Source organism: Xiphophorus couchianus, chromosome 5 (assembly GCF_001444195.1).
Source record: "Xiphophorus couchianus chromosome 5, X_couchianus-1.0, whole genome shotgun sequence".
In the NCBI taxonomy this organism is placed as follows: domain Eukaryota; kingdom Metazoa; phylum Chordata; class Actinopteri; order Cyprinodontiformes; family Poeciliidae; genus Xiphophorus; species Xiphophorus couchianus.
Genome location: NC_040232.1, coordinates 26,762,491 through 26,788,444, shown reverse-complemented (window position 1 = coordinate 26,788,444; position 25,954 = coordinate 26,762,491). Strand labels below are relative to the sequence as shown.

General features: G+C 40.2%; 1 protein-coding gene across 3 annotated transcripts in view; it reads left to right on the top strand.

Moving 5' to 3' along the window:
- The window catches only part of znf236 (zinc finger protein 236), a 66,810-nt gene extending 41,877 nt beyond the window's left edge, over positions 1-24,933 (top strand). For all 3 annotated transcript variants that reach the window (XM_028018099.1, XM_028018100.1, XM_028018098.1), the window contains exons 24-32: positions 5,969-6,197; positions 6,289-6,444; positions 8,058-8,216; positions 10,094-10,251; positions 11,703-11,831; positions 12,072-12,266; positions 13,777-13,906; positions 16,598-16,771; positions 24,043-24,933. In XM_028018099.1, the coding sequence (XP_027873900.1) occupies positions 5,969-6,197; positions 6,289-6,444; positions 8,058-8,216; positions 10,094-10,251; positions 11,703-11,831; positions 12,072-12,266; positions 13,777-13,906; positions 16,598-16,771; positions 24,043-24,173 (1,461 nt within the window). In that variant the 3' untranslated portion in view covers positions 24,174-24,933. The remainder of the gene's footprint in view (positions 1-5,968; positions 6,198-6,288; positions 6,445-8,057; positions 8,217-10,093; positions 10,252-11,702; positions 11,832-12,071; positions 12,267-13,776; positions 13,907-16,597; positions 16,772-24,042) is intronic.
- The last annotated feature ends 1,021 nt before the right edge of the window (positions 24,934-25,954 follow it).

The window sequence follows — 25,954 nt, the reverse complement described above, 5'->3', positions numbered from 1 at the left end:
GCAAAGGGGCTTTGGTTACGCTCATTTTTATTCCCCACACAAGAATATCTGAACCACAAGATGTTTGACTAGATAAAGGCAGCAGAGATTCTAACAAAAAAGAGTGATAAGCACCTGTATCTCTAAGGATTGTGATCGGGACTTGATCTTTTTCCTCACCCGTCAAAGAAACAAAACCCTGCGAAATAAATGGCAAAAACTGCGGATCAACATCAACTTTAGGTTTTTGTTGAATATCACCGCGTACATTCGGCTGGGAAACTGACTTTATAAATCCCACACCCGCAGGAGTTTTTATACTTTTAGCTTCTTTTTTCTTCAAGACTGGGCACGCAGCAATTAAATGTCCAGGTGCGTGGCAATAAAAGCAATCACGGTTGTTTGATTTTGAAGCAACAGATGGCACATTTCGACTTACTGACCTTGAAAATGCATTTTTTCGTTCAAAAAAATTTTCCTGAAACGAATTCTGTGAAGAAAACACATTTTTATGAGTCAAAATAAATTCGTCAGCCAACAGCGCTGCGTTCATCAATGATGACGCTTTCTGTTCATTTAAATAAGTCACAATCCGTTCAGGCAGACACTTTTTAAACTCTTCTAACAAAATTAAGGATTTTAGATCACCAATAGTTTTAACTTTACACGAATGACACCACTTATCAAACAAAACGTTCTTCTCTCGTGCGAACTCAACAAATGTCTGATTAGCAGTTTTATTAAGATTTCTGAATTTCTGACGATATGCCTCAGGGACAAGTTCATAAGCTTGCAACACGGTTTTCTTAAGAGTGTCATAATCTAGACTCTGCTCAATAGACAAACTTGAACACACTTCTTGGGCTTTTCCAACAAGCTTACACTGTAGTAAAAGGGACCAGAATTCCTTCGGCCAGCTCAAAGCAGCGGCTATGCGCTCAAATGCGCCAAAATAAGAGTCGACCTCAGACTCACGAAATGGCGGAACCAATGTGATGTGCTTACTAATGTCAAAAGAAACAGAAATAGAAGAATCTGTGCTTGGTGGTTTTGGTGAAACTGCAGGAGCACTGTTTTGGAGCTCAAGAGCTCTGATTCGAAGATGCATGGCTTTCACTTCGAGCTCCTTGTTGCGGTTCTCCACCTCCCTTATATGGAGTGCGAGACGCAGATTCTCAGACGACATACCTTCAAGAGGTTTAGAATCTTGGTTGATCTCCAAGACTGCAGCAGGCACATCAGCCAGTGCTGCGTCAACACCCGCTCCAAATGCGGCGTCTCCAGCTTCCTTCACTGCAGTCACTTGCAACACACCTCTCTCCACCAGTTGTTCACACAGCGTTTCCTTCAGTTCCGATTTTCGATCACTGCAAGACACCTCAACATCATAATGGTCAGCCACAATAATTAGGTCCGCTTTTCTACATTTTTCTAATTTTACCCAAGAAGGTGAACTCACAAAATCAGCAAGGGAAAATCCCTTCTCCATAATTCCCCCGTGCACAAAATAAAACTGCCAATCAGAACAACGAACACTTACCAACAAAACGAGAGAAGACGAAACGAGACCCAAATTCAAAATTGGGAGGGGTTTGAACGGACGAGCCCCCAATTCATGTTACGACCCGTCTAGGGGTGGCCAGATCATAACATGAAAGGTCCCTCCTCGTCCCATCCCAAACAGCCAACACATACAAAGTTAAACATTTTACAATGATGTTTATTAAAAAATATATGTTTGATTTAAATATAACAAAAATGGAGCATATAACTTCAGAATGAGCTAGTGCCAAAACAACAAACAAAAGGAACTATCTAAATAATAATCAACTTACCTAACCGAAAATAAATAAACCAAATGACAAAAACTTACCTCCCTAACTAAAAAAACAGGAAAGAACTAAGGCAACATAAATGGCAGCTCACTCCTACAAACTCCAAACCAAGAAGTTGAACAAACAAAACAAACAGTGTGGCCGGTTGAGATGAGCAGAGGAGAGATCTTCCAGGAAGTCCACGTCAGCCGCTTTTATACTCCTCACATCCGGGAAGCCACCAATCGGACGTCCCCCGTCGTCCTCCAGGCACCAATCAAAAACAAGTACCTGCACACTCATTTACATAATAACATTTAACGACTCCAGTCGTAACAGTGATTAAAGTTGTTTGTTTTTTTTTACAGAACACTTGCACATCAGGAATGGAATCCATTCAGATTCATACACTGCAGAAAATTTTTATTTTTATATTGATACGCCTCAATGGTTGGGGAAATAAAAACCTCATGTACTAAATAGAAAGGATTTTTGAGACTTTGGACCCTTGGTATTCATGGGGTTAGAGGACATGACCGTCCTGAAATCCAATAACATTTGTAGCAAAAAAATACGTCTAACACCAATGTGTTAGACATCAATACTGCATTGGGCTAATCTGTTGATTCTGTTTTGGATAAACTGATTAATATTTGGATAGCGAAAGATACTTAATAGGAGATTTTTAATAATTTTTTTACAGAATTTGAACAGATTGAAGCTAAAACTATGACGAGTTCTGAGTAGAACATATTTACATTTTTTTTTAATCTTAAATGGCATCCACCTCCAGCAAAAACAAAATATGTATATTTCTTTTTGTACAGTTTCGGCTTAATTAATGCTTTATTGATTTTTTTTCTTTGTGTCTGCATACACCAGTGAGTGATAAAGCGATTGCTACTCCAGCTGACGATTATTTCAGCAATCTCGATTAATTCGATTCAACGTTTCAGCTCGAAAAATATATTTTAAAAAATGTACTTTTTTGTGTGTGGTATAAAACCTTTATCTGTTTTACATTTAGTTAGCAAATTACATCATTTTTTAAAATATTATTTAATGTACCAGCTCTACATAAGGTGTAGAGGAATGTAAAGTATCCCTCTTTACATTCTCACATCGTCTGTAGAGCTTTTGAGGACACTGTCACTCAGAACGAGCGAAGATTCGGCATCTCACTGTCTGACACATGATTATGTGATTATGTGTCGTTTTGGGGGGGGAGGATTAGATCCCACCTTCTGCGATTCTGTGGATGTCGTAAAAGCAGCGAAACTGAGAAAAACAAGGATTGCTGCCTCCCACGCAGGCAGCATATGAGATTTTGTGCGAGAGATGTGCCAAATGTTTTACTCTTGAGGTTACGAGACATTTAGACACAAGCAGAGTTTTCATAATATGCCTCTCTATATGTCACCACTCAGGATGATGTGGGGGACGCAAGATGGTAAGGCAGACAAACGAAAGCAGACAGAAGGGACGTGCTTGTGAATTAATACGAGACTTGAGCAGACACGTCGGAAAAGTAAACTTGTTAGCTGCGTTCATTGGTTTAAAAGTGGAAACTTTGTCTCAAGACGGAAATAGGGATGCACCGATTCACTTTTTTCACTTCTGATACCGATATCAGATGTTTAAACACATAATGTTTCAAATGTATTTGCTAACTCTGCACCAGTGGAGCACACTTAAATACACAAACGGCTTCATAAGTTTTGGTCAAACATGTAAAAACAGCTTTAAACTGCTCAGTCAGTGCAACACGGAGGATAACAGCCAATGTAAAATAAATAATAAGGAAACTGAAACGGACACAAATAGTAGGTTGACTACCTTGGTCAAATCTGTAAAGAAAACCTTGAACAAACCTTCTTTCAAACGGTTCAGAAAGGAATTCTGAATATAATGTAGAATAAATAATAAAGCATGACATCGCTCAGAGCACAAAGCATAGAATTAGACTGAATAGATCTTCCTTTATGGATCGGGCACATTGTCACCAATACCCGAGCTATAATTTCTTTTCATAATCGGGACCAATACAGACATTAATATATCGGATCGATGGAGCTCTACCTGGAAACAGGCTCAAGATTGAAATAAAAAAAACAAAAAAACTTTCTTTATTTTGTTTTATGTTGTAATTCCAACGAACGATCGTCTAATGCTTTGATTTTTGAGACTGGTTGGTTTTAAGGCGGTGGTTATTCACCACCATCTCAAGCGACAGTTTAAAACATTTAAACCTACTATTGGATGTTTTCACAAGTAGGAAAGAAGATTTGCTACATAGTGAAGATGTGAACCAAAAGCTTTACCCAAACAGATACTTAAAGCATAAATAACTAATAAACACAAATTTATACATATTCATGTTATTTTTTATTTTTTTAAGAGATAAAGTAAATTGTATGATATATTTCATGTGCTGAAATAGGTCCAAATTATTGGTTTAGTCATTTCAAATCACCTTAAAACTTTCTTGGAGTTGTGACCTTTCAGGATGCTCTCTCATGTTCTGGCTCGCCATTTCCTGTGATTGTAACCAACGTTGCGCAGCTTTTTATAGCTGATTACAAATAATAGAAATTCTACATTGCAATATACTGTATTTGTTTCATTCTAAAGGGTGTTTTATATATATATATATATATATATATATACAGTATATACAGTATATATATATATATATATATATATATATATTGAGACGATTATTCTTAATCCTCTCAAAAACCATTTAGCCTATTAAGAGTCCTAACGGAGCTCGGTGCGTCACAACCCCTTCCTGTACTTCCCTTTTATACAGCGGAGACAAAAAGCGCTCCGGTTGGTGACGTAATTTTTGTTGGTTCTTCACTTGGAATTCAAATGCTAAAAAACACCATTAGGCATGACTCATTTTGTGCTCGAAATACACATTTTTAAAGCCGTGCGCAAGAGGAGCAAGGTTATGCGTCTGTCTTTCTCCGGCTGTTGTTAAAATCGAAAAAAAAAAGAAGGAGAAAACCTGAAAAAGAAACATGTGCTCACGCTTTATTTACACTTAAATGTACCCGCCCTGCAGCTGCATCAAACACTGCAGGTTGCTGGTAATAACACAAGGTAGTACATTCAATTTCTGATGTGGGATTTGTTTCTGGGTATAAAACCCTCAACACAGAGCTGCATGTCACTTTTAGCTGTTGATATATTCTTTGAAGACTCACATCTGATTCTTCAGTGACTTTGAAGGGTAAAGCACTTGGCTTTAGTGGAAAAAGGTCTTGAGATTGACTTTTTTAGCTGTCTCAGATATTTGCTGATTTAATAAAATCATTAAAAAGTTTTTTTTTTCTTTAAACCGTAACTGAATTTGAGCTTCTACAGAACAGGGGATAAAGACAAAGACTGTGTGTAATGCAGTGCTTCTCAATTCTGGTCCTCAGGCCCCCCTGCCCTGCATGTTTTAGGTGTTTCCCTGCTGCCACACACCTGGATTAAATCTATGGGTGATTAACAGGCTTCTGCGGCACTTAATGGCTGCAGAAGAGGTAATGCAATCATTTGGATCAGCTGTTGTGAAATAGAGGCACATCTAAAACATGCAGAGCAGGGGGGGCCTGAGGACTGGAATTGAGAAGCACTGCTGTAATGACATGTTGCTATAACGCAACAGCGGGTCCAAGCATCAACTATCTTAATGGTTAAGATAGTTGATGTTCATGCAAATTTTCCACCATATGGACCAACTCTGGATTAAGATTTAGCAATTGTTTCTATTTAAAGTAGAAGGTCTTAATTTTGTCACACTACAGAAGGTGATCAAAGTTATGAAATGAGGTAGGAAAACTTACAAACTTCAATGTATTTTATTCACGTTTTTTGAAATGGGCGGGAAAGCGATACTCGCTGTTAATGTAGAAAAAATCTGATTACTCAATCAATGACTGTTAAAACTTGTGTATATTGTTGTCCAGATACCTAAAGGTTCTAAAGAATAATTCCATAAACAAAAAGAAAATTGCTTACTTTTGACAGAAATGAATCTTTTAGTGCTGAGAACAACAGAAGCAGGAACATTTCAAATCGAATTTTATGGGAAATAGTGAAATCCCAGTAGAATTCGAAAGACTGCGAAGGCTGTGGTGATTGTTACCCCCGGTAACGTGAGGTGATGGTTTCCCACGCAGATCGACCCCGCCCTCCTCCAGCAGACCTTACAGCAGGGCCTGCTCTCTCAACCCCTGAGCGTCGACACCAGCCTGGTCTCTCACTCCGCCAACCAGCTCATGTCGACCTCCGACCCTTCGGTGTCTGCCAACGTCGTCATCCACCCTCTGACCAGCCTGTCCTTGCAGCCGCCCACCATCTCCTCCCCCCAGGTCTCTATGGCCGGACTGCCTGAGCAGGACGTCACGGGTAAAAGCTAGAAAAAGAAATAATAATCTAATCGTATGTCGTTTCTTTTTTGAGCTGAGTGACAATCTGTGCTTGAACGTGCTTCGCGTAGGCCCCCAGGACCTGAACCACGTCATGAGCAACGCTGGGCTCGTGGCGGGAGCCAACAGCAGCCAGGAGATCACTCTGACCATCAACAACTCCAGCCTCACGCAGGCCCTCGCTCAGGTCCAGGCTCAGGCCTCGGCGGCCACGCTCACCATATCAGGTATGAGCCGTCAGCCGCGGGGTCGCTAGAGTTCTCACGAGCTAATTCTGCTCCAGACAAAAATAACAAGCAAGCCTGGACTAAAAAAAAACACAAAAACATTCCATACAGAGTGTTTTTTTTTGTTTTGTTTTTATTTTCATTTCCTTTCTCAGCCAAAACACACTGGTGGGAAATGAGAGAATAAACCCCAGTCTTGTCTTTTCGATGGTATTTGCTTCCCAGAATTGAATAAAAAGCAACATAAACAGAGTTTTGAGCTGTTTTTTTCCCTCCTTCTCTACTCATCTTTGATGTTCTTCACTGGCTTTCTCTTACCTGGAGGTATATAACTTCTATCAATGAAGTGAAAACATCTGTCTCCTGTCTCTGTTCCCTCTTCGTGAAGATAGAATCTCCTTGTATGAGATGAATCATATCCTGTGGGCGCTATTGAGCGTCTCTTATTCAGCCTTCTGATTTATTTTTGCGCGACTCCAATCTTTCAAACTAAGATGTTTCATCTTCATCCTTTTTGCCGTGAGTTTTCTTTAAGGAATACAGAAGAGTTTAGAGAAAATTCTGCTTTCTGATTAGTCTGAACTATTGCTAGGAATAATCCATAAATTATTGATTTATAATAAACATATTCCGTTTTCTCTTTTTTTTGTTTAATGCATGTTTTTCCTAAAAGCAAAGAAACAAAAAGAAAATCAGGTCATGCTGTATTGTGGTTAGGTCTGGTTAGCGTGAATATGCAGTTAATGGATTGATTTTCATCCAGTTTTCTGCAAGAGTTAATAATTCATAAGTAAGTTTTCACTGAGGCTCTTTTAAGGTTTATATACTTTAGGGGACGATGATATGGAGTTAAAATTTTAGGGTACTATTGTGATAATGATATAGGTCATGTTAAAAAAAATGATCACCAATTTTTTACTTTAACTGTTTGACAGCGTTCAGAGTGCCACAAACACAGATTTTGTTTTTGAAAATCATTTGAAATAGGCTTGTTCACTATGTCATTTATCTAAAAAAAAAAAAGTGCAATTTGTATCACTAAACTCTACACAGAAACTGGATTTAATCACATTTTCAAATGAACTGATATTTAAAAATACTTTTTTGGAACAAACAATAGAGCAAATACTAAAAACAGCATTTCTGATCATACAGCAAGTTTTGTTTTTTATTTACCGTTAACTGAAACTTATCATGACAGCGATGAATCAAAATAGTGCACGATAAATGATAGACGATGCATTAAATGTCCATCCCTGACACGCAGCGATTTTAAATTGATGTTTGGTATCACTGTCAATTTAACATTTGCTAATGTATTGCAAAGGAATCCTGTATTTGTAGTGAGGAAGTGCAATACTTTTGTGAAGTGACGCAAAAAATAATAATGATAAAAATCACCACATGTCCCATATTAGGCCCAGTAGTATGAAGCTAAAGACCGCAGTGCAAGAAACAAAATGTTGCCCCACCGTCTGGAATAAATACATTTACATTAAATGGTTTTAAATTGGACCTGGGCGTGCATGCTGAACAAACACCTAAAGCTGTCTTTGTTCAGAATTATATAACAATAATGTGCAATTGCAGTATTTTCCCAAATATCTTGGCAGGTCAAGATCTGCTCCCCCAGCACGGCAGTTCCAACGGCGCAGAGATAAACAGCAACATCAGGCTGGCCTCGCCTCTCAGCAGCCAACCCACCAGCGCAACCATGACCATCACCAACGACCACCTTCTACCTCAGAGCCCAGCCAACACCGGGATGGCAGGTAAGCTCTTTTTAATAATAATAATAATAATAATAATAATAATAAAGACTTTAGAGTACGTTTCAAACTTTGTGCGAGGATATTCTTTGAGCAGCGCCACCTTATGAGAGATTCAATTCCCTCCAGATATGTTTTGAACAATCAGCATACACAATTCAGAAGAAAATATGAGTTACAGCAACACTTAATTTCTCTCTGGGGTCAGTAAAAGTATTTTTGAATTTGAATTAAACTGAATAAACTCTCAACGTTCAGACATTGGAATGTGTGTAGCTGAGTTCTATATTTGCATGTATAAATTATATTTTTTTTCTGTAAAGAGCCTCAACACAACCTTTTTTTTTAACGTTTTTTATTATTTCAAGCTGAATTGAAGGTTTTAATTAAATTTGATTAATTAATCAAATCAATTCATTAATTTGAAAAGAAAATATAAAGAGGTGACAGCTGAGCTGAGTTTGAAGGGAGGAAATAAAGGTTTTGCGGACGTTGCTGTAGGGGAAATTGATTGAGGTTGCCACCTTACATTTGCCTGATTTGCTTGTCACCTAAAGACGTAATCAAATTTCTATGCTAATATCTCTCTTTATCAATTACCTTCCTCTCTCAGCTCAAGTGGGGGAACAAAACAACTTCCCCCAGACACTGAGAGTATCTCGTCTTTTGTTGATTAGACGGAAGCCGTGTTATCGCTCTGTATGCAAATATGGTTCTGACAGCTCTGTGACCGGGGAACGGTTCTGTGCCGGGCTTATTTATTCAGTTCAAGTCACAGTGGAAAAATGACAGGGGCTCCTCTGTGACCAGAGCAATTTAGCACCTTTTGGTTGGAGACAAAAGCAGCAGAAGAGCCTGAGGGTGAGGACATAAGAGCAAAATGGGCAGATATTTTTTGTCATTACAAAAAAACAACAATAACAACAACACCAAAAAAACTCTTACCGCAACATGTCCAACGCTCGGCCCACATTGTTGTTAACATTTTGGAAATTTTACAGTTTAACATGGAGGATTGTGTCTGAAACAATGAAATGATCTCTTATTTTGGAACCCTTCTGGTTGCATAAGCTGTTATCTATAATGGCCAAGTCAAGCAAAAGGAAGATTGGATGTTGTAAATGCAGAGCCTTACGAAGCCATTCGCCCCCTTTGAATGGCACTTTTTGTTGCTGAAAATGTCCTATATAAATAAAATTAGCTTACCGTTGACAGTTTTCACATTGCAACCACACACATTCACGGTATCCTATTTGAATTTATGCGACAGAACAACATGAATTAGTACAAACCTGTAAAGTAGAAGGAAAAGGTTGATTTGCAAATTCAAGTCTAAAAAATGCAGCATAGCCCCTTTACCTTTGCTAGCTAGAAAGGGTAAGAGTGGACGATATGGCTAGCTGGCAACAGAAAATGCTTGCTAGCTTACCCCTTATGGCGTTTTACATCCATAAGGGTACATCCAAATGTCTCGCCTCTCGGCTGGACGACTTTTGTCTTTGACACCTGCGCACTTCTGTTGCCATTCCATACGAATCTGCTTTCATTCAACACTAGAAAGCTTGACGCTATGTTGATTAAGACAGTATAGAGCCACAGTGAGTGTGCTGCCAAGAGCTACAAACAGACCCCAGAAATGTCAAATAGTTTAGATCCCACACCTTAGAAAGATTTAAAAAATAATCCTTACAGCTGCATTCAGTCTGACGGAGCTTAAGGTGTTTTACAAGTACTGTCAAAAAAAAATGTACGGAATTGGTCATCATGCCCAAAACCACTTTGCAGCTGTTATTGCAGTGCAGCATTTGTCATCTGAACTGTGTTTTTACATGCGATGGTAAGTGAGTTGCTCATTTTCCCCTCTGTGCCATTTCTTCCAGTAACCAGTTTGGCTCCCAGCACCACTTTGTCCCATACTGCTGCGTCCAAGAGCTTGGTGATGTCAACAGGGGGTGTGGCCAGCGACAGCACCGTCACCCTGACCCTCACAGACGCTCAGGGCATGCTGGACGGTGTCACTCTAAACCTCAGTGCACAGGTAAAAGGGACATGAACCGTACTTGTGTGTATTTGTAGAGATGTGCTCTTCCAGGGTTCCTGGGTTTTGATTCAATCCAAATATTTGAACTTAAACATCTGCAGATGTCGGTATTTTCTCATCTAAAAGGATTTTTCTTGAAAGTTGAGTGTTGGTTTTGTTCTCGGGTATGACGTAATCAGAGTAATACAAATACTTTGTTATTCTGCTGTAATTTGTGTCCAAATCTTCTCCTGCATCTCCATTTACAAACTGATGACATGATTTGCATCAGAAAGATTCTTTGATGCATACATTTAAATTTTTGCTTGCATTAAAGCTGCTGAATCTGAACGTGAGCTTATGAATATATAACGCCTGTTCTCTGATTAGCCTGAGCGAGTGTCTCACTATGCATGATCTTCTCGAAAGCTTAGATATGATTAACTCAGAAAGGGCATGGATTTCTTCAACTCCCTTAGCTGAGGGCAGAACAAGCAGCGAGGTTGTTTAGAAGGATCTAATCTGAGGTCGGCCTCCTTCAAAGGTTCAAAAGGAAAACAAGATAGAACTTCTCAAACAGTAGCAAGGTCCCACACACAGCTTTTCTGTGTCCTGAATTTGATTTTGAACCAGTGTCGTGTGCTTCCTTCAGAAGAATCTCAAACGCCAAAACTGTTTTCCTCTGGGATGAACCATGACCAGTAGTGAAACCGAAGACAAAGAAACAGGAAGCAAGGCAGTGAATATGGGCCGCAGAGGCGTTCAAGGCTTTTACCGTCTAGCTAGTGGCTTCTTCTTCCATGTTGTGCAACACCTTGAACAGATGGAAACGGATGTTGGCTCTCACTGATATTCAGCGGAACGAGAACCAAACCTGTTCTGAAATGAATGTTCTTTCTGGGTTACCCTGTCACTTCCATGCGTACTGTTAGAAGATGGTGTGAGAGTTTGCGCACCAGCTTTCAAACTCCTTCCACTTTTTGCCCATACAGGAAAGGATGTTGCTGTAATTTCTTCTGATAAAGATGGCATCTGTCTTTAGCCATGAGACTCTGTCCCTTAACAATCCAGCAGAGAACTTTTCAGTCTCCCTTGCCTGTGGTAGCTTCTTCCTGTCAAACTGAGACTTTATAACCTCTAGCTGGTGAAGGAATGCTCCACCTTGTTGGCCAGAGAATGTCGGGGTCATTGGATTGGAGTGTCCTAGGCCTTTTAGGGACTTTTATTAGTCATTAGCGCTGTTAGTGGAGCTGCCATTGCCAATCGTCAGTCTGGCTCATTGACCGAAGTATGATACCCGATCCACAAATTACATCACCATCAGGTCGGATTGTGATTTTGGATTGAATTTATCCTGTATCTAATTGTTAGTGATTTTAAAATCTGAGCAAGATTCAACCATTTCTATGAAGACATGGGTTTTTTTTTTTAAATCAGATGCTTTACAAGACTGTCTTTCCCACATTTAGGGTCAGACGTTTCCTGGGGTACTAAATGAGACTGGTATACCGGGACAATCGTCCAATTCAAGCCAGCAGGTCTTACTGGTCAGCCACCATTCCCAATCCACGAATGGGGCATCTGACAATGGATATTTTGTAAGTATTGTTGTCCTGCGCACATTTTGAGGAAATGCCTAAATGCATTTAATTTCATTAAATTGGATAACACTTGATTAAATTTAAGGAATTTAGCTCCAAACTATAGAAAATCACAACATGAGTGTCATCAACATCAACAAAACCTTCAACGATGGCTAGATGAGAGCCGATCCTTTTGGAGAATTTCCCAATGCAGTGATGAAATGTAAACTCTAATACACTCTGTTATAAATCCAGAATCCTGCTGATGGGGGAAAAGGTGGGAAAGACTCCCAGTTGGACATGGAAAGCAGGAACCAGTGTTATTACTGCGACCAGCTGTGCGAGAACGCCAACACGCTGCGGCGGCACTGCAAACAGGCTCACGGCAAGGACCGCTGCCACGTCTGCGGCGTCTGCAAAAAGGCTTTCAAGCGAGCTACACACCTCAAGGTCAGAACTGCGACGCACAATCGGCTGCTTACAATCTAGCGTGTCTTTCATTTAACGCAAAGACGCGGAAGAAGTGTTGAAGAATTGTTCCGACTCTGAAGATTTCTCTCCTGGTGACAAAACATTGAGCACAAGTGGCATTTCATTTCCACCGACCCTTCCTCTGTGGTGAAAGTGCTGACGGAGATGTGAGGGTGGAAGGAGGAGGACGCAGCTTAAAGTTCAGGCCCTTTCCCTCCCACGTGTCACTTCTGTTACGCAAAGGCCACAGAGCAACAGGTTTTTCTTTTTGCCTTTTGTAAATGTGTCCCAACAATTGGAGCTGCACTGATTTCTCACTAATGGAGTTGGGGTTGGGTGAATGTCACAGTCAGTGACTAAGCCCTTTTCCTCTTCTGGTCCCCTGGTCCCTCATTAGCCTCCATCTAAAACTTGGATGTAAACTTTAGATGGTGGGAAGGATAAAACAGCGCTGCTGTTATTTGTCATGTAATGCCGTGGGAAATCAATTGCTGTTTGATTTAGAGAAAATTGAAAACATGAACTGGATGTTTACTTTATTATTATTATTATTTTTTTTACCTTGGTCGTTTTCTGCGCGAGCAGGCGGCGGAAGATGGATTTTGGGAATGTCAGCGGCCTTAAAAATGAGTAGCGCGTATTAAACCATTTCTCTGTGATAGATCATATCAGGCACTCAAATGTCCCAAGGGCACGGGTTCCAAGATATTGAATTACTTCGGATGTAACGTAAGGTTTTTGGAAGCGGCTTCATTTTTCGGAGATCTTTTCTGCAAGATTGATGACGCTTCTCTCCCAGTGTGACAATTGTTTACAGTCCTTATGTAGTAGCCGTAACAACTAACTCAATTTCACATTATGTTGGCTCAACTTCATAATATTTTGCTGCTGGCAGTCGTTCCATCCTTTCCAATTTTAAATTCTGGATGCGGTCTCTGATAAATCTTTCTCTTTTTGGGGCGAGTAATGAATAAAGTTCAGTCCTAAAAATCAATTTTTCTTAATTTTTTCATAAGCACCGCTTTTTATTTATTTCTAGCTTAAAGACATAAGCCAGTCACAATAAGCAATTACAATTTGAATGTACAATTTCTATTCTGATGAGTAATAGTTTTTGAAGGGCAGTTTTGCTTAGAGATGCATCAAAATCCATTTTATTTATGGTTTGGATTCTAAGTGGTTTTTGTTTACATTTCATTTTTCATTTTATTTATTTTTGGAAATTTCAAATATCTCCCAGTTCCAGTGTTAAGTGTTCTTCACAAAATTAGAGTTCATTCATTCTAATGTTTGAGAGGCTTGCATAACAATGCCTCTATCAATATACTACTTGAAAACGACCTTAAAACAATTAAATGCAATAATTACCAGGACACTTTATCGTCCAATAAGATCTGCTATCACGACATGCCTATACAGACGCTTTAATTTTGACAGTTTAAACAGTTTTGCAGGCACATACATTATGCGTTTATGATTTGGTCTGCAGGAACATGAGCGAGTGCACCAGCCGGGCCCCTCACCCAGCTCCCAGAAGCCAAGAGTCTTCAACTGTACGTCTTGTGCGAAGGCGTTCGCAAAGCGCAGCCAGCTGGAGAGACACAACCGAACACACACAGGTGGGAGGAAGTCGAAGTTTATTTTTCACTATGTAAGTCTATAAAATTCACTGTAATGCCAAATGTATTTAAGCAAGGTCCCTTGCTGTTTCAAGGGACCAGTGTACGAATTAAGTAAGGAGTGTGAAAAATCTGTACTGCTCTTCAGAGTTCAGCCTGGTAGAACACCTTATAAGGGCAGAGATTGCACCTCAAGCTTTGTGGTCCAACATCAGAGTCTGACCTTAAAAATGCACTTCTAGAAAAATGCTCATAAAGCTCCTGTTGCTTTCCAGGAGGGTTCAGGCTTTAATGAGTACAACATCATATTCACTTACATGGATTAAGAATATGTATGATAAAAAGACATTCATTGTTGGGGGTGGGTGGAAAAGTCCTAAGAAATCCAGTGCAGAAAACTATTATGCTTAAAACATTGAAGTTTATAAACTTGAGCTTTTCTGCAAAACAGAATGGCCATTAAAGTTTGGTTGAACTTTACAAAATGGGGGAAAAAATTACTTATTTGAAATAATTCCTATCATTTGTTTAGTGTGAAAGATGTAGCCAAGGAAACAATCTGGCGATGGTTTCATTTTTAGTTGCTCCTCTTCCAGTGTATTCATTGTGCCTCTAAAAAAACATTTCAAACTTAGAATATTTCAAACAACTGCCTTGTTGTTTAGGCAGCAAATTAATTAGCGTGTGATTTATTTCAAATTAAAGATTAACTGTCTGTAATAACAATTTGCTGCAGCAGCAGCTTTTGAAGTGACATTACTGTCCTGCTTATCAAAAGCTAAATGATTTATTAGCTAAATAGTCTATCTAATGAGCATTTCCACCTTTTCAATGGGGCTTATTGAATTCGAGGTAAGGACACAGTAAACGCTTTAATGTATCCAGGATTTAATGACAGGTGTTTTTTATTTGTTCTGGAAAAATTGCTGATTAAGCTCTAATTCCCGTGCTTTTCATAGCAAAAATCTTAATGACGTTTTGGTCTCCAACAAAATCCCAAATGCCCCAGGTTCTTCTGGATACAGTGATGTAGTTGAGTGCTTTGTGGCCAGGACAGATTGATCTCTGTCTCGTTCCCCGACGACACCAAACAATAAAGACTTCATTTGTACCTTCGTCTCTTCTGATGGAGTCTGCTGCAGAGCGCCTCAGTCAGTATTCTCACCAGGCAGATTCTGCGGCGCTGTTATGTTCAGTTTCGATCATGCTCAAGGTAAATCATTTCTAGCCACTCCGAACCTGATGTAAGGGACTGAGAGGTAAATGTGTAATTACAAATCTGAAGAAGACCTTCACCTTGTTGTCTGAGGATGCTTGAAAAGAGAGTGCGACTCAGGTGATCCTGGCTAATCATCTCCTTTATGCTGTAGTTAATTTGTATTAAAAAATTGCACTGTGCCATTTTGACATATGTGATAGAGCACAAAACTGCTTTAATTTGTGGGTGGATGACGGCTGTTGGTTCAGACACTTATTAGCAGTGAAGTAAATATATTTAATAATAATGTTCCCAACATTTTTTCCTTTTGTACATGATTGAAAACTTGCGCGCTGCCTTTTAAAAATAATAACACAGGTGGATTATTCAGCTCATTGGAAATAACATAGTTTGTGTCGTTACTTTCTAAGACAGAGCAGCTAAATGGTTGAATTAGGAGCTGCTGGATATGTTGGAAAAGTGCAGTGGTGGTCACCGCTAACTAAAAACTTAGTCGCGCTAACACTGAAGCACTACACCAACAAGGTATTTGGCGCAAGCTAACATTAAGGAGCTAACTTGAATTTAAATTTTACCCGAGCTTAAGCACCAAATTAATTTTGACATAGTCCTAGAATGCCCTTAAATATTGTATTTGTATTTACATCTTGTTCTCTATTGCCCCTGTTTTATTTTGGTGCTGTAATTTCTGGTTTGAAATAAGGTAAAAACAAACAAACAAACAAAAAACAACCAAGTAAATTAGCACTTTGGAAATTATCCTAAAAAAATAATTTAAGAGAAGCTAAGTTCGCTAAATGCTTTCAAAGTCAGCAAAAGTGCTAAATAAATTAGCTGTTAGCAGGTTAGCAGAGCTAATGTTTTGAGGGGATTTAATAATATGCCTTTCATGCCTTTCAATTTTATTTTGTTAAACTAAAACCCTTTTTTGTTATTCCTAGTTATAAAAATTTATGCCAGACCGAAACATAAGATTTTCATAAAAATACATAGAAAAAAAAAAAACGTTGAAACATTGCACATCAACGCTATTTTGATGTTTAAGGAACCTTAAATGTGGACAGACATCTGTGGGGAAGGAACTGCTGTCTCATTAAAGCTTAATCCTGATGGCAAACTTCTTGGTGACTTATTGTTGACTTAATTATCCACTGAGATGGAGATCAGATTCACAAGTAAAGCACTTCTCAACAGCCTGCCAGTTTTCAAAGTTTAAAAACAAGTTTTGCAATTAGAACGTTATGAGAACTTGGAATGAAAAGTGCTGACTGACATCTCAAACCGTACAGTAAAATTGTTTCTGTCTTACACTGTGTCACATATTCAATATTTTCACGGCCGGCGAATTTAAACGCAGCGGCTTAATCGGACCGACTTGCAAATCAGCACGCTCCCCTCCCCGTTAAAAACATGTTTGATCATCTCTGACGACGACGATGCTTATTCATCTGGTGTCTGCGCGTCCGTTGCAGGCGAGCGGCCCTTTAAGTGCAGCCAGTGCGACAAGGCCTTCAACCAGAAGAGCGCTCTGCAGGTCCACATGGTCAAACATACGGGAAAGAAGCCCTTTAAGTGCGAGGTGTGCAGCATCAGCTTCACGCAGAAGAGCAACATGAAACACCACATGAAGAGATCCCACGGATACGGTGAGCAGCTGAATGAGCAACGGTGATGGAAAACTCAAACATTGTCCCTTTGTTTTCTTTTTGTTTACTCGGGTCCAGAGTTTTTCAGGGCGCTTTTTCATCTGCCGCAAAGCTTGTATCTGTTTGTTTGTCCTGTGGCCACAGTTCTCTAATATTCATCCCTGTTTACACTGAAAACCAGACGGGTCCTTTGAGCCCTTTTAGACGACAGAGTGGGGAAAAAAGCGCACTCTGCGAACCACCGCCTCCTCTTAGAAGCGATTTCAATGGCGCTATCTCGAGGCTTCTATAAATCACAGAGCCGGGACGTTCTGCTGACAGACAAGTTCACCCATTGCTCATGATAAGCCTCCTCTTCTGCCAAGACATGATTTATTTTTTTTTTACCTTCTCCTGACAGCGTAACAATTAAGATTAAGGCTGCGGTGGACCTTTTGTTAAACCGCATACGCATGATTATTGATCTCATGCGAGCATTCGGCCTCGGCGTCTAACGCTTATTGAAGATGACTGGTGGCGTAGAGCGGAGATATACGTTCTATTTTTAAAGTAGTTTGACAAAGTGCTTCGCTCAGGGGCGCCGGGCGGAGTACGGTGCGGACAATTCAAAATGTCAAGTTAGAGCTGCAGTTGTTTAAAGTGACACCGGGGCCAGACTCCTCAAGCATTAGAAGATGCTGTTTTCAATTTTCCACAGGCATGGATGTCACTCACACAGAGGACTTGCAGGGAGGTAAATAACGTTGCCTTGAAGAAAGCTCTTGTACCCCTAACTCGTTAAACCTTTAATGCATGAATTATGGTCTTCCTCCATGTTTTTAATTTTTTTTTTTTAGGCATGGAGGGAAGGTAGGAGCATTTCACAGGGTCATGCAGGACGGCACACACTTACCACTCGAAATGCTGGTGATAAACAATTGAGCAATATCAAAGTTGGGTACAAACCATATAAAAATGCATAATGACCACATGTTTGAGCATTTTCTAAAAATGTTCACCACACTTTTCCCTCCCTCATCAGACCTAGAGATTTAAAGATAATAAAACCATGCCACGTTTTGTTGGAGAAAATAGTTGTTTAAGTTTAAAGCAAATATACAGTACAGACCAAAAGTTTGGACACACCTTTTAATTCAATGAGTTTCCTTTATTTTCATGACTATTGACATTGTAGATTCACACTGAAGGCATCAAAACTATGAATAACACATGTGGAAATATGCACTAAATAAAAAAGTGTAAAACTGAAAATACCCCTAATATTCTAGTTTCTTCAAAGTAGCAACCTTTTGCTGTGATTACTGCTTTGCACACACTCTGCATTTTCTTGATGAGCTTCAAGAGGTCGTCACCTGAAATGGTTTTCACTTCATAGGTCAACCTGCCCTGTCAGGTTAATAAGTGGGATTTCTTGCCTTATAAATAGTCATGAACATAAAGAAAACCCATTGAATTAGAAGGTGTGTCCAAACTTTTGGTCTGTACTGTATATCGGCCCATCGAAATTAAACCGTCAGCCTCAAAGCAGGCCGAGATCAGAAGTAAAGCAGCCAAAAGCATTACCCTTCACTGGCAGCATTAAGAAACTAAAGGTCCATTATTGGACTGTTTTTGTTGATTAATAATCCCCCCTTTTTGTACACAGAGACCTAAATATATTAGTTATTGTTTGGCTACAGGAAGTTAGCATAATCCGTACGACATGCTGGCTCTCCATGAGCCTGTTTGCTACGCAGCAGCCAACATTTTTTCCAACAGACCCTGTCAAACTTTTTATCTTCTTTCTGTAGTAGTACTGTCATCCAAAATGAAACTTTCGCAAAAACCTCAACGTTTTTGCGGCTGACAGTGAGCTGACAGCTCATATTTGTCACTTTATGTAAAAGGTCACGTTGCTGTCGTCCCGCTAAATCCTTAACCCACCTGGATCCACAGGTCAGATGTCATCCCTCTATTAAACTGATTCCTCTGAACACAATATACGGTAACTCTTGTCAGGCTGAACACTCAGACGTTTTCCAGATGGATGGAGGAGGATGTGCCACTGTGAAACCGAGCACACAGCAAGTTAGATACATAGGAATAAATGCTGAGATGATGATTTTTAGATTTTTGTGATAATTTGCATATATTGTTTATGTTGCGCACCCTTAGTTAGGGTAACCAAATTGTGCTTTTTTTTTAAGTATTAAAAGGAAACATTTTGTAACCAGATGTTTCCTTACACCTCATGAAAAAAGACGTAACTCAGACTTTTACCGTTTGGTCAGTTTGAATCGATGAAATATTTTCAATTTGCTAAATTTCAGAATGAGAGAAAGATTTGACTTTGAGCATTTTTATTACGTTCTTAAAATTCAGGAGTTTGTTTGGTTTTGGTGCGACCTGTACGTTACCAACCGACGATGCCCCGCAATTCCAGCAATAATTGGCAAACCTTCTGCTTTCTGCTGGACCCCTTTTTCATTTCACTTTGTGTCTAAAATTTTCCACACATTTTCCACTGATCCATTCCAAAGCCCTTAAAGTACCTTGAGTTGCGTCATTCTTACTGAGATTTGCACGTTTCTCCCTTGAAGCTTCTCACAGCTTGACTCTGCCAGACTTCGACAGCTAACGTCCTCAGTTTGCTCAAATCCTTCTGACTGTCTTCTCTCTGCACCGACTCCCATCACTTTTATTTTAGCAAGTTGTCATTTCATTGGAAAGGAGATTGTTCACAACAAAACAAAATATTGTTCCTTTGAGATTATTCACCAGTTTAATTGAAAAATTATTCTAGATATGATACAAATATATGTATATAAAAAAAAGATAACTGCAATAATACAAAGCACAGCATCTAAAGAGCAGTTTAGCATTTTAGCAGATGCTTACAGTCCTGTTAGCCTAAATGCAACAGTTGAGAAAGTTCATGGAAGAGATGCTCCTGCAACAACACTGAAACAGATCCTGGACAGAAAATAGAGACAAAAGCCACAACGCAACAACATGAAGGCACAACCCAACTACAGAAACCCCACAATTCAACAACATAGAGCCACAATGCAATAAAGAAAAACTTACAACGCGACAACAAAAAGCCAGATTGTCTTGATTGGCCCTAATCGGTAATATCCCATCAACAGCACAGGTTATACTGGAGTCTGTTACCGAGTGAAGGGCGGCTCAAAGTTAGCTTTCAGACTGCAAACAAGCAACCCCTTCAGAAGCTAACAGGAAGGCTGAAGCCATTGTTGGCATGCTTAAAATGACTTTAACCCTTCTGAATGGGAAAATCTGCATTGGCATAGCAATAAATAGCTGTTTGCATGTTTCCGTTCGTATTTTGGATTATTTATCTTTGAGCCACCACTCCACTCTTCAGATTCTCTGTCAGATTCTCCTCAGAAACGCTGGGTGGACCTCTCCAAAATGTCAAAATATTTTCCAATTGGAAGAGCCGTGTTCCCTGTGTGGGGGTGTGGGTAATTTAGGGCTTAACAAAAGCAGCTCGTTGATTACAATCTTTTGTTTTCATCTCGTCCTTTAATCGTGGTCCATCTTGTTCAGTCATTTTGTTGAAAGAGTCGCAGTCGGAGGAGCTCTTTCACTGCTGATGCTTCATGCCACACCACCTTGATTTGCATTGATCTCTTTCTTTGGCTCTTTTTGATTCCTGTTCGGATTTAAGGCGCCGTATGTCTGATGAAGCAACGCAGCCCCCTAACGCACCTACTCTTCTCTCAGTTTCCTAGAGGGAGTGGTGGCTTTCTTCTTTCAAAGGCCTTTTCTTGAATCGAAGCCGATGTGACTTCACTTGGAACTTTGATTTTGTTTCTTCTCTGCAAAGCGTGGCGTGTGGATCACACATTGCGACACGTCAGAATACACACGGGAGACTCTGCCACTGTCTCAGCCCGTCCCCGTCGCTGTTGATTTCTCCTGATAGTACTTCCACGGAGCATTTTCACTCTTGTTTGTCGAAGCTTTTTTCCTCCGACTGCCTTTCGTGTTCGCTTTGTTTGTCTTGGACAACCTTTCGGGTCACCTGAACACTTAATGAAACTAGAAAAATTGGCGTTTCCTGTGAAAATGCTGTAAGCTGAACTTTTTTTTTTTCGGTCAAATTTGCAGAAGCATTTTGAAGCATATAGTTGCCTTTTCTGTATGACAAGTTACAAACAAAAGTTATTTTGAACTTTGACTTCCGTCAAACTGCTTTTTTTCCCCCCAATACGTTGATGGATTTGTAGATTAAAGTAAAATCTTAGGATTTAAACCAGTAAAAAAAAAAGCAAAAGCACAAAGGCAGCTAAAATCCAAAACATCTGTAGCTGAGTTTGTTTTTTTTTCTTTAAGAAAACTACTTATTGCTGCTAGCCAAATCTTTGGTCTCAAATTACAAACAGGACGTCTTATGTCTTTCATCCAATAATTGATTTGTTTACCTCCCAATTAAAACAAACTAGCTGCAGCGAGTTAAAATCTGAAAGTGCAAAAAAAAAAGTATGATTGTTTAAATCAATCTCCCAACTTCACGAATGAAAGCCTGACCTTCGAATGACGCTCCATCGAAATCCTTTCAAAACGGCCCGATTTCTCGCCGTGGAAAACGCAGTCGGGCTTCTCCAGCCGAGGCGAGCTTTAACTCCGCTTTCACAGGAGGAACAATAAAGACATTGTTTCTCCACATGTTTCGTTGGTATTAAAGCAAAATGCTTTGGCTTTAGCTGAGCCGTGGATGGATGCAGTTAGAGTGAAGTCTCTGCTGAATAACTTTCTTGTAAAAAAAGAAAAAAAAGAAAGAAAAAAAAGATGAGCTTGCTGTAGTTGTTTTCTGAGGTTTGGAGCATCCTGCACCCCACTGCTTTCAGTAATGGCTCTGCGGGAGTCGCTGCAGAAATACAGTTCAGCACTTGCCATGCTGGGTTTTCTGAGGCCGTTCTCTGTAGAAGCCGGATTATCTTGTGTTTTGATTAGAAAACGGAAGGGTTCTTACTACAAGGCAACCAGTGCGACTTTTATTTCATACAGAATCAGCTTTATGCACAGTAAAAACACCGGTGTTAACTTAACTCCAACAACGTGACTGTGTGTGTGTCCACACTGGCTGGTGTTAAAATAACATTTGTGAAAGTGCTAAAATATTGACAGCCTTTTTCGTTTTCAATTAAGACCAGACATTGTTAAATATTCAACATTACCGGGTGTCTCCTTGATATTACAGTGTTTTTGGTGTTTAGCGTTAAAAGTAACACCCACACCTAAGGAGAATGTAGAGGGGTCAATGAACCTGACAGTCACGTTTCTGGACGGTGGGAGGAAGCCGGAGTACCCGGAGAGAACCCAGATAGGCACAGGGAGATCATGCAAACGCCACGCCCAGGCCGGGAATTGAACCTGGGACCTTTTTGCGGCAAGGCAACAGTGCTACCAACTGCGCCGCTCTGCCTATGTGCCTATTTAAGACATTTGATATTTATGCTGAATTAAGAACGTGAATCTTTTTGGGTAATCTCACACAAAATGCACAGCTTTCTCGAGGTAACGAACAAATAATTAATAAAAAAAAAAGAAAATCCCACATCCTCTTAGAGGCTTAACATTAGCGGTTTGAAATGGTGGCTTTTTAAATACACACATAGTGGAACGCACTCTGAAGCGTCGGACGTGTTGGATGCGCTCGACGTGTCTGACGCTCCAAACGCTTCAAATCGCGCCACGCCGGACGCTCCAAACGTGCCGCAACGGGCCGTCAACGCGCCTCCACATAGACTTTGAATGTAAACTAGACGTAGCTGATGCTCAAACCGTGTTTGGCGTGAACGCACCATAACACGAAGACGTGGCTTAAGCAACACCAACCACTTAACACTCGAATTTAACAACACAAATATGACTTCTGTCATTGGCAGTGTTATTTTAAATCTGTGCGGTGTGAAAACACCCACACTTTGTATTTAACACTACACCTAAGATTTTATCACTGGCATTTTTACTGTGTAGAATCAGGATTATGTGCACAAAAACTTAATTTGACTATGGTTTCATGCGTCTACAGAAGTGCGTAGAACGCGTGTAGGAACTGCAGTAAAGCAAATGTAAAATATTTGATTCGGCTCTGCTGGGCGCACACACACCTTTCAAGGCTGTGTGCAGCAGGAACAGGAAGGCGCATAAGCACATCATGTACACGGACCGAAATTATTGAGGCATAAGTGTTTGTCGACTGCAAAGAGAATTAACGTGCAAGTGCTTCAGATTCCCAAAGCTCGCTGTATCTCACTGCATGTTGAAAGAGATGATTTTATTTGCGCTCAGGTTAAAATAACCGAGCGTGAGAGCCGATTGTAAATAGGGTGTCCAAATTGAAGGAGCCGTTTCAACGGTTCCAGCGACGCAAATCAACAAATAGGTTGTTGTGCTTGGACAAAGATAAGTACGTCAGAAACATAGTTTTCAATCTATGCTGTAGTTTCAATGTAATTTAGTTTCCTTCTGTATTCAACCAGGAAAAGAAAACCGACCAAAACGAATAGATTTTTTTTTTTAAATTGGACGTTCATTGACGTGGTTGAACAAAGCAGCCAAGAAAACCTTGGAAAGGCTTTGAAAAACCAGGAAATGCCCTTCTGTGCCACAGGACTCTCGTAATCATGTGTCTGTTTGGAGTTATCGCTTTTCCTCGCACTCGTGTTTTTCTGTTTGTTTCTGTTATTCTCTCTCTCTCTCATGCTCCAGAAACATTGCCAAATTGTGAGTTTTGGAGAGTTTCAGATGCTCCACAAAGAGACGACAAAAGCGACTCCCGTTGTGAGACTCCATTCAGAGTGTGGCCCCCCCGCATTATCGCACAAGCGCCGTCTGAACCTCTCAACCCTGAGCCAAACTGTCATTTTATCCTAAACTGATTTTAAGTCGAACGATTCCTGCCGTATTTACAACTTACAAATGAGACCATTTGGCATCCATCATCTGGTGGGACTGGTGTGCTCTGCGCACATTGTGTTCTCATAGGGAGAGGAGGCTTTAAAAAAAGGAAGAATGTGAAATATTAAAACAAATGCTTCAGCAAGGAGAGGAAGATTGCTTTTTGACAGATGGTCTCATTTGCTTGACAGCCTCGATCAAATCGCTTTCAGAGCTGCCAGTGCTCCTCTGCCGATGAGTGTTAACCGGATTCTCTTCCGCTTTACAGAGCTCTTTCTTTTTTGTTTTCCCTGGGGAACTATTTTACTGGAACTGTCATGCAAATGTGCTCTGATTTTTTTTTTTTTTTTTTCTTCCAGCCACTACAGGTCAATTACAAGACGTGTCCCTCGGCGTGGACGAGCCGGCGCCTCGGGTGGAGGTGTCTTCCGAGCTGGACCTGGAAGTGGTTCCGGAACCCACCGGAGACTGGCACACCGTGTTCCCCTGACTGCGCTCGCAGAGTTTCGCAGCAAAAGTTTGCCGAACGTCTAGCTGGGGATAAAAAAAAGAGAAAAAGATTTCAGACTTTTTAAATAAGTTCCATTTAGAAGGGCGGCTTCTTGCTGCTTTATCACAATTAGCGGTGAAGTGAAGGGAGCGCGCGCCTCTCCCGCTTCGCCGGAAGGGTTTAGTGACTTTTATCTGTTTGACTGCTCTCTGATTATCAAGAGGTGTGGCTCAATCAGCCAGAGCTTCCCGGAGAGAGATCAGCGCTCAGCAGACGGATGCCTGACCATCGACGAGAACAGCCCCCCCAGAGAAACGGAGTCGGCTCTCTTCAATACCGATGTAACAGAGAGACAGGAGGCAAGCCACATTCGCCGTCACTGCCAACCGGTTATCACTGGTTTATGAAATATTTGTCACTTTTGCTGACATGTTTATACTGTAAATACCACGCCTGGAAGTGATGTCATTTTCAGCTTGTTTGAAGAAGGAGGTCGCCCTCTCGGCGATGTCATGCTTGAGTTTGCGGCTGTGACCGGCATCGGCAGCTTATTTACCGTAGTTACAGCAGCGTTGTAAATACTGTAGCTAGAAGGCGTATATTTTCTGAAAAACACTGTGAAAAAGCGGATTGTTTGCATAAATGTAATTTTAGCATATTGTTTTCAAGTAAAGCCAAGATGGTACTCCTTTGTTTTGTTCTTTTTTTGTAGTTTTATTTTCTATTGGTGACTTAAAAAAAAATAAAACTAATTAAAGGACATTTTCTACAAATGTAACTTGTTCTTTTTGCGGTAAAGGAAAGTAAAATGTGGCAAAATGTCAAACAAGACCACAAGCCAGCTCCATAATGGTTGTGCTGAGTCATTACAAACTGAAGTGAAACCCAGCCATTAATTAAATCCAGCTCTGTATAAATGCAGCGGTTCTGTAAAGCTCCCAGAGCTGTGGCAAAGAATATTAGAGAACAAGCAGCAGCACAAAGACTGAGCAGATAAGACAGGGAGAAAGTTTAAAGCAGGGTTGGGTCATAAAACAATAAAATTTATGTATCTAACATTGAGGCCTTAAAATGTCTTAATTTTAAGTAAGTTGCCCTCAGACAGGTTAATCACAAGTCTCAAATTTCTGTTTACTCTTATATATTCAATGTCTTTTTTTGTATGTCCCATAACAATAATCACAGGATCCTTACTAATGAAGTTACCCTAGCAGATCTTTGCTGCTTTCTGGGACTCAAGGCAGTCGAGGCTGCCGGTAAATCCCTGCTAACATACTTTTGTTAGTTAGCTAGCTAGCTTTTTTGGATGAAGTTTGTACACTTCTGTGGCGATATAGGTCTTTTCTACCATTCATGAATGTTGGTGAAACAATGCAGAAACTCCGTACCGATACACAGCCGACCACCTTAACCTGCAGGCCTGGTAAGGAAAGCTTCTTCATGGATCAAAGAAGAAGCCAACTATGGAGCAGCAGCTGTGAAAATTCACTCATCAGGTGGGAAAAACTACTGGTTGCCCTTTTTAAAAAAAAAAAAAGGGTCAGATTTGTGATCCTTTTGGGTGAGTGGCATGAAGAAAACATATTGCTGAGAAAAATCGTTAAGATTAGTGGCTTAGTTCTACACAAGCCATTTTGGGAACATAGTAAAGAAGAAGGTGATCTGGACAGAGAGGCCAAAGGTAACATTTTGACCTACATTCGAAGGGTTCAGTTTGTCTTCCACTTTATAATTTTTCTGATGTGTGTTGGCCTGTCACATAAAAATCCCATTACATGTGC